This window comes from Bubalus kerabau, chromosome 7 (genome assembly GCF_029407905.1).
Source record: "Bubalus kerabau isolate K-KA32 ecotype Philippines breed swamp buffalo chromosome 7, PCC_UOA_SB_1v2, whole genome shotgun sequence".
Lineage (NCBI taxonomy): Eukaryota > Metazoa > Chordata > Mammalia > Artiodactyla > Bovidae > Bubalus > Bubalus kerabau.
The window spans coordinates 81,685,648-81,703,930 of NC_073630.1; the positions used below are offsets into that span (position 1 = coordinate 81,685,648).

An 18,283-nucleotide genomic window follows, 5' to 3' on the forward strand; every position below is an offset into this window, starting at 1 on the left:
GAGAAAATCAACATAACTCTGCTGATTATAACTCAGGAATTCTCAGAAATATGTTCATACTGTTTGAAGTTAATATGTCTATGTGGTCGTTTCAATTTTAAGTAAATAACAGTATTTGAGATGAAGCTGAAGAAGAGTTTACTTGAGAAGGACTAACTCTTCTTTTGTTAAAATAAAGACTCAGGCATTGACTCAACTCCACCAACATTATTGAAGGCCTAGTATGTACCAATGAGGAGCATAGTATCCATATTCAAAAGCCATCACCTCTCTTACAGCACCATGTTCTCGTCTGTATGCATGTGACCCATAGTATTCTAGTCATCTTCATCACCACTGAACCCTCAAATATACGGTCAAATAGGAACTTGTTCTCCCTACTTCCATTTCATTTACTCTTGAACACAACAACTGAACTGAACCTAAGTCAGATCGTATCTTTCCTCTGCTCAGAACTTACTGTGGCTTCCCACACCAGACAGAGTGAATACCGAAGTCTTCCCCATACCTGTAAAGTCCTATATGCTCAGTCCCTCAACACCTCTGTGCTCTCATCTCATACTGGTTTTCCCTCATGTTGCTCTAGCCACACTGGCCATCTCACTGCATAGAGACTTTTGCAGATGCTTTTCCCTCTACCTGGAAAGCTCCCCAGTTATTCACATCTCTCAGGCTTCCACTTCCTTCAGGTCTTCCTTGTCACCTTAACAGCTAAGCAAAACCTGACAGCCTATTAAAAATTGCAATTCCCTCTTCTAACACTTCTGATTATTTTCCCCTGTTTTTCTTTTCTACTTGTCATTAGCACTTTTAAATATTTAATATGCTATATATTTTAATTTCTGTCCTATTTATCATACTAAAATATAAGCTCTTTGAGGGTAGGAGTTTTTACTTTTTGTTGTTTTTGTTGTTCATATCAGTATCCCAGTGTTTAGAACAGCACGTGGTAAGCAATCAATAATTCTCAGTTGTGTTGAGGAATAAATAACAATATCATGTCCTGTGCTAAGTCACTTCAGTCATGTGTGTCCGACACTTTGCAACCTCATGGACTGTAGCCCACAAGGCTCCTCTGTCCATGGGATTCTCCAGGCAAGAATACTGGAGTGGGTTGCCAGTCCCTTCTCCAGCAATACCATGACTGATAGTAAATGTTTATTAATCTGTTGTTCTCTGTCATTTACTTTGCCAAGTGTGTTGGTAACACTCTTTAATAAATGTAGATCTTTCTCCACAGCATCTACCAATAAAAGGTTCTTTCTTGGGTGCTGGCCACAACATGTATATATCACTAGTTGTACTTACTCTTCTAAAAGCTGGCATTGAGCAGAGCCCTTGTTAAGTCTTACATGGCAGTAAATGGAAGGGAAGGGATGAAGGATCAGAGACAGCTTTGGAAATAGACTTTTTTCCTGCTTAAAGTTAAACAGAAAGATATGACCCTGCTTGTAGACATCTCTCTGAAGCACAGTTCTGAGGGAAAAAGTTCTATACTGATCCTTAACATTAGTATTTCTGTATTAAACTAAATGAAGTCCTTACAATGTACTTCATAACAAATTAAACATAAAAATATAATTTTTATCAGTGTTATTGCTTCACAAAAATAATTCAATTTAAATATGATTGTTCTGAGATAAGGTCATTTGGGAGAGAGGGGCTTTGTATTCTCCCTGTTCATTTTCTGTTTGACTTATCTCTTGAATTTTCTTAATGGAGAGTAAAATGCATTGATAAAATATATTTTCCAGCCCATCAACTGTAGATATTCTTAGATGCCCTGCTTGCTATTTTCCCCATTTATCCATTCCTATCTATTGTGAAGTTTTACAGTGGGACCCTCCCCTGCTTCCTTGACCTATCCCTGGTGGTCATCTATATTGGCTGGGAGCTTATTAACTCTTAGACCCAAGGCTAAAAGTTGAGAAAATAATTTTTTCATAACACATTGTAACACATAATCTTGTCATGTTAAATTTGAAAAGGTCTCTTGATGGAGATTGTATCCAATCCAAACTCCACAGAATATATAGGAATTATCAGATGGAAATGAGGGTAGGAATACTGTAGCATATGCAAAGACCCTGGGGCCAGAAGAACAGGACAGCTGGGAAACTACTGGTGATTTCCTATGGTTTAAGAGTAGAAGTAAAGATGAAAAAACATTGTACATGAGCTGAAGGAAGAAACTCCTAAGGGCTATAGGCATGAAGAAAAAGCGATCAGCCTTTGTTTGGAAGGCAGATGGAAAACATTCAAGGATTTTAATCTGGGGAGTCACCTATTCCAGTGTATACCCTAAGAATGCCCCTGGCAAAAGGTAGAGAATGGTTTGGATAGTGAAATTTTAGAGAAAAATAAAGAACATTGATTTTCATTATGTGATGCTATTGCTAAATATAGTTTGGTAGGATACTGTAGTCGCTAAAAATCTGAAATCTGTATCATTTAAATAAAGCACAATAATCATATTAAATCAATGCTAAAAGACAAATACATTCACACTTAGCAAGTCTGGAATTATAGCAAACAAAATCTTGTGATAATGTCATTACTCCTCGTGCATTAACCATGTAATTGACACAGTAAGCTGAAGAATCTTCTCACCACACATGTGATGCACATGTAATGGTGCATCTTTATCAGAGCAAGCATGATTGCAAACAAATCTCTTCTCCCAGAGTGTTGTATGTTAATTAAAATATCTAACTGAAGAAGGATGTATTTATTCAGAAAGCATTCGTTAGTACCTATATAATTCTCAAGAAGAAAAGGAAGACAGTTGAAAATCAATGACTGAACTAGAAGACAAAGAACTCAAAATGCTTTGCTTGAAACAAAATTGTAGCTCACTATCAATGAAAAGATACACAGTTCCTTTCAAAAATTTGTTATTCAAAATGGCTCCTTCAAAAGTCCAAATGAGAGATGGCATTATTGAAACTGGAATCAGAAAAGATAACTTGAAATTAATTTTTAACTATTGCCTTACTACTCCATCAAGCAGTAAGAAGTCAAAAAAGAACTTTTTCCATCAGCTGGAAAAATTTGCACAGAAAATGTCTTAACATCCCAGCAATGACACCATTGACACACATTTTTAAACCTATTGCTTAATATTAATAAAATTATATCACTTAATTTTAACATTAATTAATATCAATACATAATATTTAAACTTCAAGTTTTTATTATTAAATTTTCTTAATTTTATGTTTTCTTTTTGAAACATCTAGATAATTTTATATGCAAAAAACATATTAAAATCATTTTTACTGTTGATTATTTTAAGAATTCAGTTTCACTTAGTATTTAAAAATATGTTGCTAAATTTTATATTTGAATTGAATTAAATGCTGGGTCAATCATTTTACTTTCTAAATCCTGAATTTGTGTTTTGCAAAAGTAGATAGTGAAATACTACTGTTCACATTTTTTGCTTTTATTAGCAAAATGTTAAAAGACTGCTGTTTTCATTCACTGATGATGATAGACTGAGCATAGGTAATGGTGATTGGGAAGAAAAAAGTTTTTTAATGAGACAGAATCAGCCAGACCTGACAATTTAAGTATATGTGTATAAAGCAAAAGAAGGGAAAAAAGAATACTCTGCTTTCTTGTATGAACTTTGAGTAAATGTAGTTATGAACATTACCATTCCCATAGAGAGAAGGGACACAAGAGAAAAAGGAGGAAGAGAGGAAACAGAAAAATAAGCAAGAAAACAAAATAGCAAATAGCACCTCTATCCTGTTTTATAGCCCAAATGCACTGTGATGGATTTGGCAACTCTTCCAGATTAGCAGAGTCTAGTTGATGGCACAGTAAAGCAGACCATGAATGACAAACAGAAGGTTCATCACAGGACTCTCTACAGTTTCTTAATCCTGAGATACTTTGAATCTGACCAGAGCCAGTGCCCCTACTGTTTGTTGCCTGTAAGTGAGGCTGAGTAGTTTCTAACCTTACAGTTAGAAAAGCAGTGTATGTTTGTATATATGCTTGTATTCCTATGATGGGAATCTGAATGTATTTTACCAGAAAGATGATTCTCTGCAGTGGTTATTTCTATAATATTATTAGGACATTCCTTTGTATACATTATAGATTTAATAACCTGTTAATATCTAGGCTTCATTGTTAGCTCAGATGATAAAGCGTCTGCATGCAATGCAGGAGACCTGAGTTCAATCCCTTGGTGGGAAGATCCTCTGGAGAAAGGAATGGCTACCCACTCCAGTGTTCTTGCCTGGAGAATTCAGTGCAGAGCGGAGCCTGACAGGATACAGTCCATGGGGTCACAAAGAGTCGGACGTGATTGAGCAACTAACACTTTCACTTTTCACTTAATATCTTGTCAAATAGCCTAACCACTTTCATTTGGATTTTGGAGTACATTGGGAAAATGCCAATTAAAAAAATCTAGTTAGTAAATAATTTATGAACACACCAATAGGAAACTACTTATGGAGATAGTGAATGACAGGGAAGAATAGCACGCTACAGTCCATGGGGTCTCAAAAAGTAGGCACAACTTAGTGACTGAACAACAACCAATATCAAGCTTGAAAGTTCTGATACAATGGGTCAGTTTTTAAGAGCATCAGAGTAAATCACCAAGCTACTCCAATTTGTGTTAAGGAGATTCAGAATTGCTCTTTTACTTTTTAGTTTGTAAGCACTTAAATTTCTGATTTTTTTTTTTTTTTTGGTCTCTCCTCTATTTGCAACAGTTTAGAAACTCACGTTACGGTTAATGTGGAAAGAATACTGTTTTCAGCATATAGCTCTCTCCCTATCTATACTGAGTTTGAAAATGGTAAAGAGAGGGCTTTAAAATATTTAATCCCCTAATTGTTGAAAAGTCCTGAAGCTTCTTAAAGCTTACTGAAGAGTTGAATTGCTCTGTAACTTTGTTTTCTATAGTTAAAGTCGAAGAGAACCACAGACAAGACTACATTTAACATTAGTCAAATGACTTGTTTTGATACTCAAGTGGCACTCTCAAATTTTGATATTGGTTTATCTTTCCCATGTTTAAAGCTCCTTGAATCGTCAAATAAAGAAGACTTCTGACGTATTAGGATGTCTTTAGGTCCTACTGTGAACCAGCAATGCAGGTGTTTTCTTCTGGATTTTATTTCAGAAATCTCTACCACAGGACCTCTTGGCACGGGAAGCACCACCGCCAGTACCACCCTTCGGACCACAACCTGGAGCCCAGGCAGGAGTACCACCCCCTCAGTGTCAGGAAGAAGAAACCGGAGTACCAGCACCCCATCTCCAGCTGTCGAGGTGCTTAATGACATTACCACCCACCTTCCATCAGCATCGCCCCAAATCCCAGCTCTGGAAGAGAGTTGTGAGGCTGTGGAAGCTCGTGAAATCATGTGGTTTAAGACGCGTCAAGGACAGATGGCGAAGCAGCCATGCCCTGCAGGAACTATAGGTAAGTTTGTCCTGCAAAACTAAGCTAAAGGTGTATTGCTAGTTTGGCTTGCTTTCCTAGCATTTTCTTGTCTTGTTTATTTGTTGTCGGTGTGGTTTGGGGTTGGTTTGTTTGTTTTTTGTCATGACATATTTTAACATTTGATTACATTCTGGATTCAGCTAAATTACAATTGAAAGCAAAATATGTCCAGAGTTCGAGAATTCAGCCTAAAGAAGTCACAGGTGAAAATCTGCTGGTAATATTTATGAGACCAGTAGTTCTCACCCATGCTGTGCAGTTTCTAGGTCAAGTTTCAATTAAGCTCCAAAGGGACTTCCCTGGTGGCTCAGATAGTAAAGAATCCACCTGCAATCGGAGAGACCTGGGTTCAATCCCTGGGTTGGGAAGATCCCCTGGAGGAGGGCATGACAACCCATTCCAGCAATCTTGCCTGGAGAATCCCGTGGACAGAGGAGCCTGGGAGGTTGCAGTCCATGGGGTCACAAAGAGTCGGAAAACTGAGCAACTAAACACGGCACAGCACAAATTCCAAAGAGCCAGCTCTTCTACACAAAAGCTCAGAGTTAAATCACTGGGTTGGTGGGCGCTAGTTCTCATGCTTGTCACCATCAAATGTTGATTACACAAAGCTAGACAGAGGAGGCACTAGTTCTCATGTTTGTTACCATCAAATATATATTACACAAAACTAGACTGAGGACTTCTATATTAGATAATCATTGGAACTACATATCATTTAACAAGAGAAAAGATTTAACTATCTTTTATTACCAGTCCTCATAGCCAGCCTTAATAATCAGAGGCTCTTTGTTGTCAGGGATGATGCTGGGAGGAGCCAACCTCCTCTTACCCAGCAACCACTGGAGACATCAATCCTGCATCGTTTTCTGTAGGGAACAGTCAAGAACTGAATAGCTCTTTGCCCTCCACCACCACATCCCCGCCCCCTGCTTTTTTCACGCTTAACAATTCATAATATCCCAAACTCAGAAATAGTTTGATTTCTTATTGTTACATATAAATCATCATAAAGTTAATACTTGACACCCTGTGCATAAAATTTGAATTATTCCATAAAATATGTAAATTAAACAAATAGGCAATAGATGTCATTAGACTAGCATTGTTAGGACTGTCTCTGGGTTTTATTGATTTGATTACTTCAACAGGTTTGTCTTAACAAAGTTTCAGTGTGGACGCGTACTTCTGAATTCCATGGTATATGAAGTGATGGGGTAGATCAAAAGATGTATATTGATTTTTATAAAAGTGCACATTTAATTTTTTTCAGCAAAGTGTTTAAAATTATTCTGAAATCGTCCTTCCCGTTATGAAGGTGCACAGTGTTTAGTCCCATTGTTTTCTATGGTATTGGAATCAGAAAACATTTTTAATTTCTCTAGAACTGTCTCCCTAATTTTGGACCTCAATTCCTTTACCTCTAAAAGATAAATAATAATAACACCAGCTTCTTCAGATGTTTGTTGTAGAGCTTAGTGAAGTACTTTTTCTTTGAAAGCAGTTAGCAAACTGTAAAGAACTACAGAAATATGTCGTTATATTTCTGTGAAAATGAAGAAAGAGATTTAAAGAAAACCTGAAACCCTCCCTCCCAGGTGACTGTGTTATGATGTGGTCTTACTTTTACCCTTTCTCTGTCCCCTCTGCTGATCCTGTGTTCAGGCCCACACAGTCTTTTCTCACTTGAATTATTGTGATAGCTTCCTGATAGCCCCCGCATCACTCCCCGAAATTCATCCTCCATCCTGCTGCCACAGATATCTTTCTAAAACCTAAATCAGCCCATTTGTCTCCTCTGCTTAATGGCCTTCATTGATTTTCCAACACCCGCAGATGACAGACAAGGGCGTTTACGATCTGGCTCTGCCAGCCTTTCCAACTCCATTAAATACAACTCCCCTACCCAGCAGACCTCAATTCAAAACACTTGATTCCCAAAGACAGCATATTTTTCCTTTGCCTGGATGCCCTTACCCACCTTGCAGAGTGATTCCTTTATGACTCAGCTGCTACCTTACATCTGAAAACTCAAGCAATAAGCCCCATGGAGGCTTATTCATTTAATTCATGAAATTATTCCCTGTACCTGGTGTAGTTGTCCGTGAATGCTTGAAAAATACTGAGTGTTTGTTGTGTTATGATTTTCTAATGATAGTTGCTTTGCTTGCCAGGCACTGTAAATGGTACTTTAATAGTCATTACCTCAGTTCAATGATCACAATCTTATCTTTTGCTCATATGTAAAAATATCATGGACATAAAGTCATTATAAGAAAGATTGTTTGAATATTTGAAGCAGACCTATTTCTCTCATTATTTTAGGAGTATCAACTTATCTCTGCCTGGCTCCTGATGGAATCTGGGACCCCCAGGGACCAGACCTTAGCAACTGTTCTTCTCCTTGGGTCAACCATATAACACAGAAGGTAAACCATGTGACTGTCAAGGAAGGCTTTGCCAGTTCTAGATCCTCGGTTGTTGAATATAACAGCTAAAAACAAAATAGTCGATATTTGTTTTAATTAATGTGGAAAAATTTTCCCATTTTAACTCAAGAGTTAATGACAGTTATAATATGTGAGCTAATTCTAGAATTTTGTTCTTCTTAAAGGGCAAATCTGTGTATTTCCCCTAAACTGGCATTATGGCTTATAATAGTTTTATTATTAATACAAATTTTATGGTATTGTGAACTACAGATATAAAAGTCCAAGAGGTATTATAAATCAAACAAGCAAAAGCTTCTAGTATTCATACATATGGATTTTCCTGTGGAAATAATAATTACCAAAAGAAAAAAAATCTACCTTTGGAATCTTTATCCATTTGATAAATGTTCTGTAACCTATTCATTTATCAGTGTTAAAAGTATACACATGTGTGGCAGAATCTTGCAGACTCAAATTTGCAAGGCTTATTTGGTTGCAATATGTTGAACATTTTTATTATTAATGCACTGTGGAGCTTTGAATTGATTTCATTACAAACAGAGACCAGATGTGCATTTATGCCAAAAGGGCTATGGGATGAATCCTTATTATAGCAATTTGTGCAGATTTATGCACTCCTAAAATGGAGAGTCCTTCTATAGCACATTAGCTATGCTGAGGAATTTTTGAAAGAGATTTTTCCTGAGAAATATTACAAGTGATGGCCTCACTAAAAGCCTGTCTGTGCCATTTGCTCTTTTCTCTATTTGTTTTTAACCAGGCTTATCCTCAATAATATACTGTATAATAATCCATAAATATCTACCCAGTAGATCATTTAGCAGATGAGCCATAACTATCTATTTACCCTAAATCATGGAAGACCAGTGGTTATATTGACTCCAGTTACCCTCTTACATATGCATCTCCATACTTGTTGCTATTCATAATGATGCTTCTCCAATTTCAGTACTGTTCCTGCCACAGTTTTTATGTTCTTTGATTTTATTACAATGTAGCTCAGACCCCAGGGCAAATAACTCTTACTGGATGTGATCAGATTAAAAGATCAGTAGCATATCACCTTACATTAGCAACTTTTAAAAAATATTCCCTACATACTTAGCCTGGGGGTTAACATTAATTCAGTAATAATTCACCTAGAAAGCTGTGTTTTCATGATAATTCTTGAATATGGTTGGCATATTTCATTGCAGAAATTACTGGTGACTTTAACTGATAATATTGCTTAATTCTTTCCTTTCCTCTGCAGACCTTCTAATCTTATGACAAAAGACACAGTTCCTTGCAAAAACCAGACAGTTGTTGCCCATTTGATTTAGGGATGGAATGTTTTTATTTTATAACAAATATGTTCCATTCTTTTGGAGGGTTTCTGTATAATCCTATAGCATCTGTAAAAATATATTAAGATTATACAGTTTAGATAGTTGAAATTTATAATACCTTAGCTAGATTACTTATAAATTTGTAGAATTGTCAAACGTTTAATCCCTGCAAATCGACTTATGTGCTTATTGCCAGGTCAGCATTGGAGCTGGTGTTTAACTGGGTCTACCTTTAACAAGATGTCATGCTTAGCAACAACACCAGCTACACAGTGAATAGATCATGATGGCCTTTATATCCCATACCCACTTAGCTAGTCTCTCTTCACTTCTCTCCACTCTTTTCCTTGGTGTATCCATTATACCTCCAACTATTTATCCCATTCATTAAACATAATGGTAGTCTTGAACAGGCTACCACAAAACTCCAACATATTTAAATATTGATGTTGTAAACCTCTGAGAGAGAATCTGCATGCACTTCCCATAGTGATTTGTCTGTTTTCTCTCCCTCCTTCCCAAAGCATCTTCCACAAAATTCATCCTTTTACTCATTTCCTCCCTCAGTACCCAAGTCCCAACAGCAAACAGATGGAACCTGGGCAGAAAATTTGTTTACAGTGGTATTGAGGGAACAAAGGTGAACTGCAAGGGATTAAGAGGAATTCCAACGCTAGGAACACGGATGGAGCTTTTCCCAACCCCAGGCCTATGGTTGCCAGATCAAAGGAATGGTGAAAAATTGGTAACAGAGTGTCTTTGAGAGGAAAGATGATCCCTAGACAAGAGACCCATCCTAGCCTCAGGCAACTTTTCGGAAAAGATCTAGGGGAATACATATTCTGATCTCACCCACCACCATCCCTCTTAATTGGCTTCACCTACTCAGCCTCCCCACTGCTGCTGCTGCTGCTAAGTCGCTTCAGTCGTGTCCGACTCTGTGCAACCCCATAGACGGCAGCCCACCAGGCTCCCCCGTCCCTGGGATTCTCCAGGCAGGAACATTGGAGTGGGTTGCCATTGCCTTCTCCAATGCATGAAAGTGAAAAGTGAAAGTGAAGTCACTCAGTCGTGTCCGATTCTTCCAGACCCCATGGACTGCAGCCTACCAGGCTCCTCCGCCCATGGGATTTTCCAGGCAAGAGTACTGGAGTGGGTTGCCATTGCCTTCTCCAAGCCTCCCCACTAGCCAAACCCAAACAAAAGCCAAAGGGAGAGATGTTGTCTTAAACATATCATGTAAGTCCATTTCTTAAGACAGAGAAAAGGATGGAGGAGGATGGAAAGTGGTCTTCCCTGACTTAAGAAATGGAAAGTATCCAGCAGAGTTCAGTTTTTCTTTACTTCTCTCACCCCTCCTCCCTTTCCCGTCCTTCTCTTCCTCTCTTCACTGCCTCTCTCTTCCCTCCTTCCTTTCTCTTGCTCCATCCTCTTTCCTCTGCTCTGACCTCCCCATTTTTCTTATGTTTTATGCCATGTTGAAAAACTTAAAGTAAAATAGGTATCTGATCTATTCCTCCCCTCCTCCACTCACTGTGGTTCTGAGAATTTTTAAAGTAGAGGAACACTGTTTACCCCCAATAACAGTATAGATGGGGAAAAATAAAGAGGGAGTGATTCTCTCATTTGAACAGTATATTCAGTTTCCCCTACCCAAGTTTGTGGGTACCACTATAGGCTGCAAATATGAATAAATAAATGGATCACGATGCTTACTTTAGTTGGAAAAAGCAAACATTATCATTTTTCTTAAGAAATGAGTTGTGTTTTTTCCTCCTGCAGTCAGGCAAAGAGGGAAGAACCAAGCACAGAATTTTGATCGTTTTGTGATTCACAAATGAAGTCAGGCCACTTACATACGGGTGAAATGATAGATTGAATTTTGAGTGGTATTATAGAGTAGATTACATTTCACTAGAGAAAATGTAAGCCTTTAAAGTCAGAAGAAGTTTGTTAAACGCTGGCCATAATACTTTCATAGTCATGAGATTTAATAAAAAGCCAAATTTGTGTAGAAAGGAAAAGCAAAATACAAAAAGGAAAATTTACCTCAGCAGCAACGGGGAAGTGTAGGGGCAGAGAAAGAAGGAGAAACTGGTAAGTGAGTGGACAGATCAATGGGCAGGTGGACAGAAAGGTAGATACAATGATAAATAGATGATTGGATAAAAAGATTAGATAGTGAAGCTGAATACATACGTCTTCAAATTAATGTTTTAAAAACATTTTCCTGTTTATGGAAACCAACAAATTAGTTTAGAGCTCTGCCTTCTCAGATACATGTGATGAAATATCTGATTTTCTTACCTTTCTCAAAGACTGTTCACTGAAACCATAATCTCTGGCTTTAGTTTGACCTGTAGTTTGGACTCAAGTGTTCAAAAAGGAATTTATATTCTCTATTTTTGCATATCTGTAAAGAATTCATTGTACTTTGTAATCCCTCATATCTTTTTTTTCAATTGAAAACTGTGAAATTATAAATGTGAAGACCCTCCATATTTATAACATTTCCACGTAAAGTGAGATCTGTTTCCTACTTCATTAACTGGTCCAAGTATTATATGCAAAAGAAACACCTGAATTGTTACCTGGAAATAGTCTTTCTGTTTCTAGCAAACTAAAGTATCTTTTCTTTTGTCTGCACACAAGTTACTGACAGATTTTGAAATAATGTAAGGTTCTTCCTGCATTTTCTAAAGAAGGATGTGTAGATCTAGAAATGGTGTTGCTGTTTTATATTATGTGTGTGCTAAGTTGCTTCAGTCGTGTCCAATTCTGTGCAACCCTATGGACTGTAGCCCTACAGGCTCCTGTCCATGGCGATTCTCCAGGCAAGAATACTCGAGTGTGTTGCCAGGCCCTTCTCCAGGGGATCTTCCCGACCCAGGGATTGAACTCACATCTCTTATGTCTTCTGCATTTGTGAGTTCTTTACCACTAGCACAACCTGGGAAGCCCCAGGTTCAGGTTACAGTACAGAATAAACCAACTGTTTGTTCTGGAACTGTGGCTGAATCTTGTACCCAGATCTTAATTTCACCATTCTTTTTGCACCCATAGATCTACTATGGAATAAAAGTAAATTGCTTATTAATTTTATCAGAGATTTGTGGCATTTCCACATCTTCAAGCTTAATTAGCCTACATTCAGTTGTAAGGTAGAGGCATTTTATTGTCTCTAAACCCACTTGACTCAGATTCACAGAAAAATAGGTAGATCTTTCAAAGAAATGGTAGCTTTGTACTTAAACACTGTAACTCCTCCATGAATTGTTTTGCCACCTAATTAATGTTTGATGTATAAAATCCCATGAAATGTCAAAGCTTATTTCAAATAAAATGTTTTCTTCTTGTGTCAAAATTTGAAATGCAAATAGTATCCATCTCTGTCATAATTACTATCCTTAACTACAGCAGCAGGTTTCCCCTCCCTTATTCAAGCCTTAGGTATAATCCCACCATTTCAATACAGGCATTAATTTACTAATCCTCACAAAACTTATAAGATTTCTCAGTATGCATGTACTTATTTCTGAGGAATAATTTTAGCAGAATTTATTAAAAGAATTGTTAGAGATAGACATTGTAATGATGTCTTTAAGCTAGAATTAGCGAAGTAACTATTTCAGTCTTGCTTCTTTGCACAGAAGACTTGAGGCCGATGTAAGATATGTGTATATTTTTGTATGGAAATAAGATAATAATAACTGTGGTGAGTGAAATAAATAGGACAATCAGAAAAAAGAGTAGCTTCTGGATGCCACTGGAAAGACTATGATTCATGCAGGCCTGGTCTGGATAGGCAACCTTTGAACTGAGCTTGAACCTTAAAGTCATAGTACCTATCAGTCAGTCAGTTCACTCAGTTGTGTCCAACCCTTTGCAACCCCATGGACTGCAGCACACCAGGCCTCTCTGTCCATCACCAACTCCCAGAGTTTACTCAAACTCATGCCCATTGAGTCAGTGATGCCATCCAGCCATTTCATGCTCTGTCCTCCCCTTTTCCTCCCACCTTCAATGTTTGCCAGCATCAAGGTTTTTTCCAATGAGTGAGTTCTATGCATCAGGTGGCCAAAGTATTGGAGTTTCAGCTTCAAATTTAGTCCTTCTGATGAACATTCAGGACTGATTTCCTTTAGGATGAACTGGTTGGATCTCCTTGCAGTCCAAGGGACTCTCAAGAGTCTTCTCCAACACCACAGTTCAAAAGCATCAATTCTTTGGCACTCACCTTTCCTTATAGTCCAACTCTGACATCTATAAAAGCCATAGCATTGACTGGATGGACCTTTGTTGGCAAAGTAATGTCTCTGCTTTTTAATATGCTATCTAGGTTGGTCATAACTTTTCTACCAAAGAGCAAGCATCTTTTAATTTCATAGCTACAGTCACCATCTGCAGTGATTTTGGAGCCTCAAAAAATAAGGTCTGCCACTGTTTCCACTGTTTCTCCAGCCATTTGCCTTGAAATCATGGGAATGGATGCCATGATCTTTGTTTTCGGAATGTTGAGCTTTAAGCCAACTTGTTCACTCTCCTCTTTCACTTTCATCAAGATGCTTTTTAGTTCCTCTTCACTTTCTGCCATAAAGGTGGTGTCATCTGCATATCTGAGGTTATTGATATTTCTCCTGGCAATCTTGATTCCAGCTTGTGCTTCTTCCAGCCCAGTTTTCTCATGATGTCCTCTGCATACAAGTTAAATAATCAGGGTGACAATATACAACCTCAAAATATTCCTTTCCTAATTTGGAACCAGTCTGTTGTTCCGTGTTTAGTTCTAACTGTTGCTTCCCGACCCGCATACAGATTTCTCAAGAAGCAGGTCAGGTGGTCTGGTATTCCCATCTCTTTCAGAATTTTCCACAGTTTACTGTGATCCACACACTCAAAGGCTTTGGCATAGTCAATAAAGCAGAAATATATGTTTCTCAGGAACTCTCTTGCTTTTTTGATGATCCAACAGATTTGGCAATTTGATCTCTGGTTCCTCTGCCTTTTCTAAAGCCAGCTTGAACATCTGGAAGTTCATGGTTCATGTACTGTTGAAGCCTGGCTTGGAGAAGTTTGAGCATTACTTTACCAGTGTGTGAGATGAGTGCAATTGTGCATTAGTTTGAGCATTCTTTGGCATCACCTTTCTTAGGCATTGGAATGAAAAGTGACCTTTTCCAGTCCTATGGCCACTGCTGAGTTTTCCAAAGTTGCTGGCATATTGAGTGCAGCACTTCACAGAATCATCTTTTAGGATTTGAAATAGCTCAACTGGCATTCCATCACCTCCACTAGCTTTGTTCATAGTGATGCTTCCTAAGGCCCACTTGACTTCACATTCCGGGATATCTGGCTCTAGGTGAGTGGTCACACTATCGTGATTATCTGGGTCATGAAGATCTTTTTTGTACAGTTCTTCTGTGTATCCTTGCCACCTGTTCTTAGTATCTTCTGCTTCTGTTAGGTCCATACCATTTCTGTCCTTTATTGAGCCCATCTTTACATTGTTACCTTGGTATCTCTAATTTTCTTGAAGAGATCTCTAGTCTTTCCCATTCTGTTGTTTTCCTTCATTTCTTTGCACTGATCACTTAGGAAGGCTTTCTTATTTCTCCTTGCTATTCTTGGGAACTCTACATTCAAATGGGCATATCCTTCCTTTTCTCCTTTGTTTTTCACTTTTCTTCTTACAACTATTTGTAAGGCCTCCTCAGACAGCCATTTTGCTTTTTTGCATTTCTTTTTCTTGGGGATGGCCTTGCTCCCTGTCTCCTGTACAATGTCCCAAATTTCCGTCCATAGTTCATCAGGCACTCTATCAGATCTAGTCCCTTAAATCTATTTCTCCTTTCCACTGTATAATCATTAAGGATTTGATTTAGGTCATATCTGAATGGTCTAGTGGTTTTCCCTACTTTCTTCAACTGAAGTCTGAATTTGGCAAGAAGGAGTTCATGCTCTGAACCACAGTCATCTCTTGGTCTTGTTTTTGCTGACTGTATAGAGCTTCTCCATCTTTGGGTGCAAAGAATAGTAGCTATGGGAGAATCCAATTGATGGCACCACTGCCATTAACAAGAAGCCTGGAAATGACTCTTGGTGCCTCTCTCTCATTTCACTCACACATCCAATCAGAGTGTAAGCCTGTCTGTACTTGTAAATCTCTACCAAATCAGGCCACTCTTCATTCTCCCTGTTGCTCCAACCCTAATCCACAACAGCTTTTTCTACTGTGTTAGCTTCATAGTAGGTCCCCTTTCACTCACTCCTGAACCCTCTAATCCATTCCACTGAGTTCCGTTTCAAATATAAGCCTGAGTAGACCACTCCTATTTAGATTCTTTAATACCTTCAGATTGCTCTTAGCACAATTTCCCAAAATCATCATCACGCCTTCCAAGTGGTACTACTGCTCTGCTCCTGCTCATCTCTCCAGCTGCCTGAACCCCACTCACAAGTACCCTTCGTGCAGCGCCCTTAAGTCTCCCTGCACCTCTTTCCTAAAAGCTTCTCTCTCTGCCTAGAAGCCCCTACCCTCATCCCAACCTAATTTTCTCTTTTCTATTTCTCTTCAGATTAAACATTCTTTCTCAGAGAAGTATTTCGTAAATTATTCCCTAACTTTAAACACCAGGCTAAACTGCCTTTAGGGCTTCTCTGGTGGTCCAGTGGTTAAGAATCCACCTTGCAATGCAAGAGACACCTGTTCAATTCCTGGTCTGAGAAGGTCCCACCTGTGTCAGGGCAGTTGAGCCCATGTGCCACAACTAGCGAGCCCGCACTCTGGATCCTGTGAGCTGCAACAGTAAACCCATGCATCACAACTACTGAAGCCTGAACACCCTAGATCCTGTGCTCCACAAGAGAGGTCACCACAAGGAGAAGCCTGTACATGGCATCCAGAGAAAGTCTGGAAGCAGCAACAAAAACCCAGCGCAGCCAAAAATAAATATTAAAAAAAAAAAAAAAAGTTGTCTTTAAGTTTGATCCATTGCACTGGGATTCTGGATTGAATTCAAAAAAATTAAAATTAAATAATTGTGCAGTTAATTTATTAATAGCTCTTTCCAGCTCCTATTATGGGAAACCACTTTATTTACCATTTTATCCCCAGACATTAGTATAGTGTTATTCATAGAAATTCAAATTGTGGTTAAATAACAAATGAACATATAAAATGATAGAACAGTTTTTGAAATTAGAAATGTTTTATTCTTTAAAACTGTATGTGTATATATATATATATATATATGTGTGTGTGTGTGTGTGTGTGGTAGCAGATTGAATTCTGAAGGTATAAAATATGTTTTTTTAATTTCTTTCCCACTTTTAGTACTCTGTCTTCCCAAAGCATGGTTATTCTAGACATCACTTACTTATATAGCATCCTCTTGGCTCCCTCCACAGTCCCCATCAGAATTTTATCTTACTGGGTCACCCTCAACTTGTCTGTTAACTTTCAACTTATTTGATATTTTCTGTTGCTTTCTTACATAGTTTCCATGTCTTTATTACCCCTGTAATATATTCCCATAAAACCTCACAGACATTATCTTATAATTGCATTTTTGAATTAATACCATCTGCTTTTATGTACCCCGCATACCAAACAGTAGAATGTGAGGTTCCTGAATGTGAGCAAAACTACATATAACATTTGACTTTATTTCTTTAGGAAATAAGTGTCCAAATGATTGTTTAATGAATGAAATAATTTTTTAATTTTTTTAATATTACTACTACAGTTTCTTCAATTTTAAGAGGAAAAGGGGATCATAATAAATAACTAGTTATATCCATTTTTATTTTACTTTAAATATGGTTTTACATTTTTATTTTAAACTTTTTTTATAATTTATCTGTACTTTAGTTTTTTTTTTTTTTTTTTTTTCTGTTGCAACTTTCTTGTTGGTGAACCTTGAGTTCCAGACTTCTTTAGTGGAATTAATTCAATTTATTCTTCATAAATAAATACTTCTTGAATGCTAAAACATAATAACTATTTTTAAGATAAATTACTGATGATTTTTGTATTTGACTCACTATTTACAACAACACACTATCTGTCATTGACACATACATTGGCAACATCACTATCTTTTATGTTGAAAACAGTATATTTTGACTTGTCATCTATATTTTCAGCTTTTTCATTACTGTATTTTTAAAAAAATTTAAATATTTATATAGGGAATTATATAGGCCTTCTTTTTTAGCTTATCATGTCCTACCCCAATACTATAATACTTAATGTTGAAAACATTTGTACAACTACCCAGAACCAAAAAAATAAATTGAATTACAATATGAAAATACCTATTATTTTTTTCTGTTTGTTAAGTAATTTTTCTTTTTATAATGTTTCCTGATAGCTGTAATGAAAGTCAGTACTTGAATCTTTAGTTTTGAAGATAATGTGTTAAAGCCTATTATTTATTCTAGTAGATCCCAGCCTTTTTCCAAAAGGACTCATTTAACTGAATCACAAGACTCCAGAGGTCCATATGTCTTGACATTTTCTCATAGAAAAAATACTATGTGGTAATAAAGACATAGAAGCAAACGATACAATAATAATGATAATAGTAACAATGGTAATAAAACAATTACACAAGAGCACAGTGCTTACCAAAGTAAAACAATAGTAATTTCACAAATATGTTCATTTTTATGAGAACAGCATAGGTGGAACACAACAGGAAATGCAAGACTCTGTGCATGGTGCACCGATTTAAAGAATATTCCTTTGGAATATTATAGGAACTCCAGCTATCTGGATACTCATGTGCACAGGGGTTTTGTAACATTGCTAAGCAATTGTATCAGTTGTTCAGACTTAATTGATGGAATGATGAATCTGAACACTTTGTGCATACTAGCATTTTACCAATTTAATTAATGAATACTGAATTTTATAAATCATTAAGTGAGTTAATAGATTACCAGTAAATAGCTCTAAATTGTATATAATGATTAAATATATGGATTATAATCACATTTATGTCACTTTGTGACTGCTTCAAAGTACT

At 37.2% G+C, this 18,283-nt stretch overlaps 1 protein-coding gene across 1 annotated transcript in view; it reads left to right on the forward strand.

The window, feature by feature from the left end:
• Window positions 1–18,283, forward strand: part of ADGRL3 (adhesion G protein-coupled receptor L3) — a 900,477-nt gene that overhangs the window by 708,164 nt on the left and 174,030 nt on the right. The window contains exons 11-12 of the mRNA XM_055588685.1: window positions 5,150–5,452; window positions 7,799–7,902. Of these exons, the coding sequence (XP_055444660.1) occupies window positions 5,150–5,452; window positions 7,799–7,902 (407 nt within the window). The remainder of the gene's footprint in view (window positions 1–5,149; window positions 5,453–7,798; window positions 7,903–18,283) is intronic.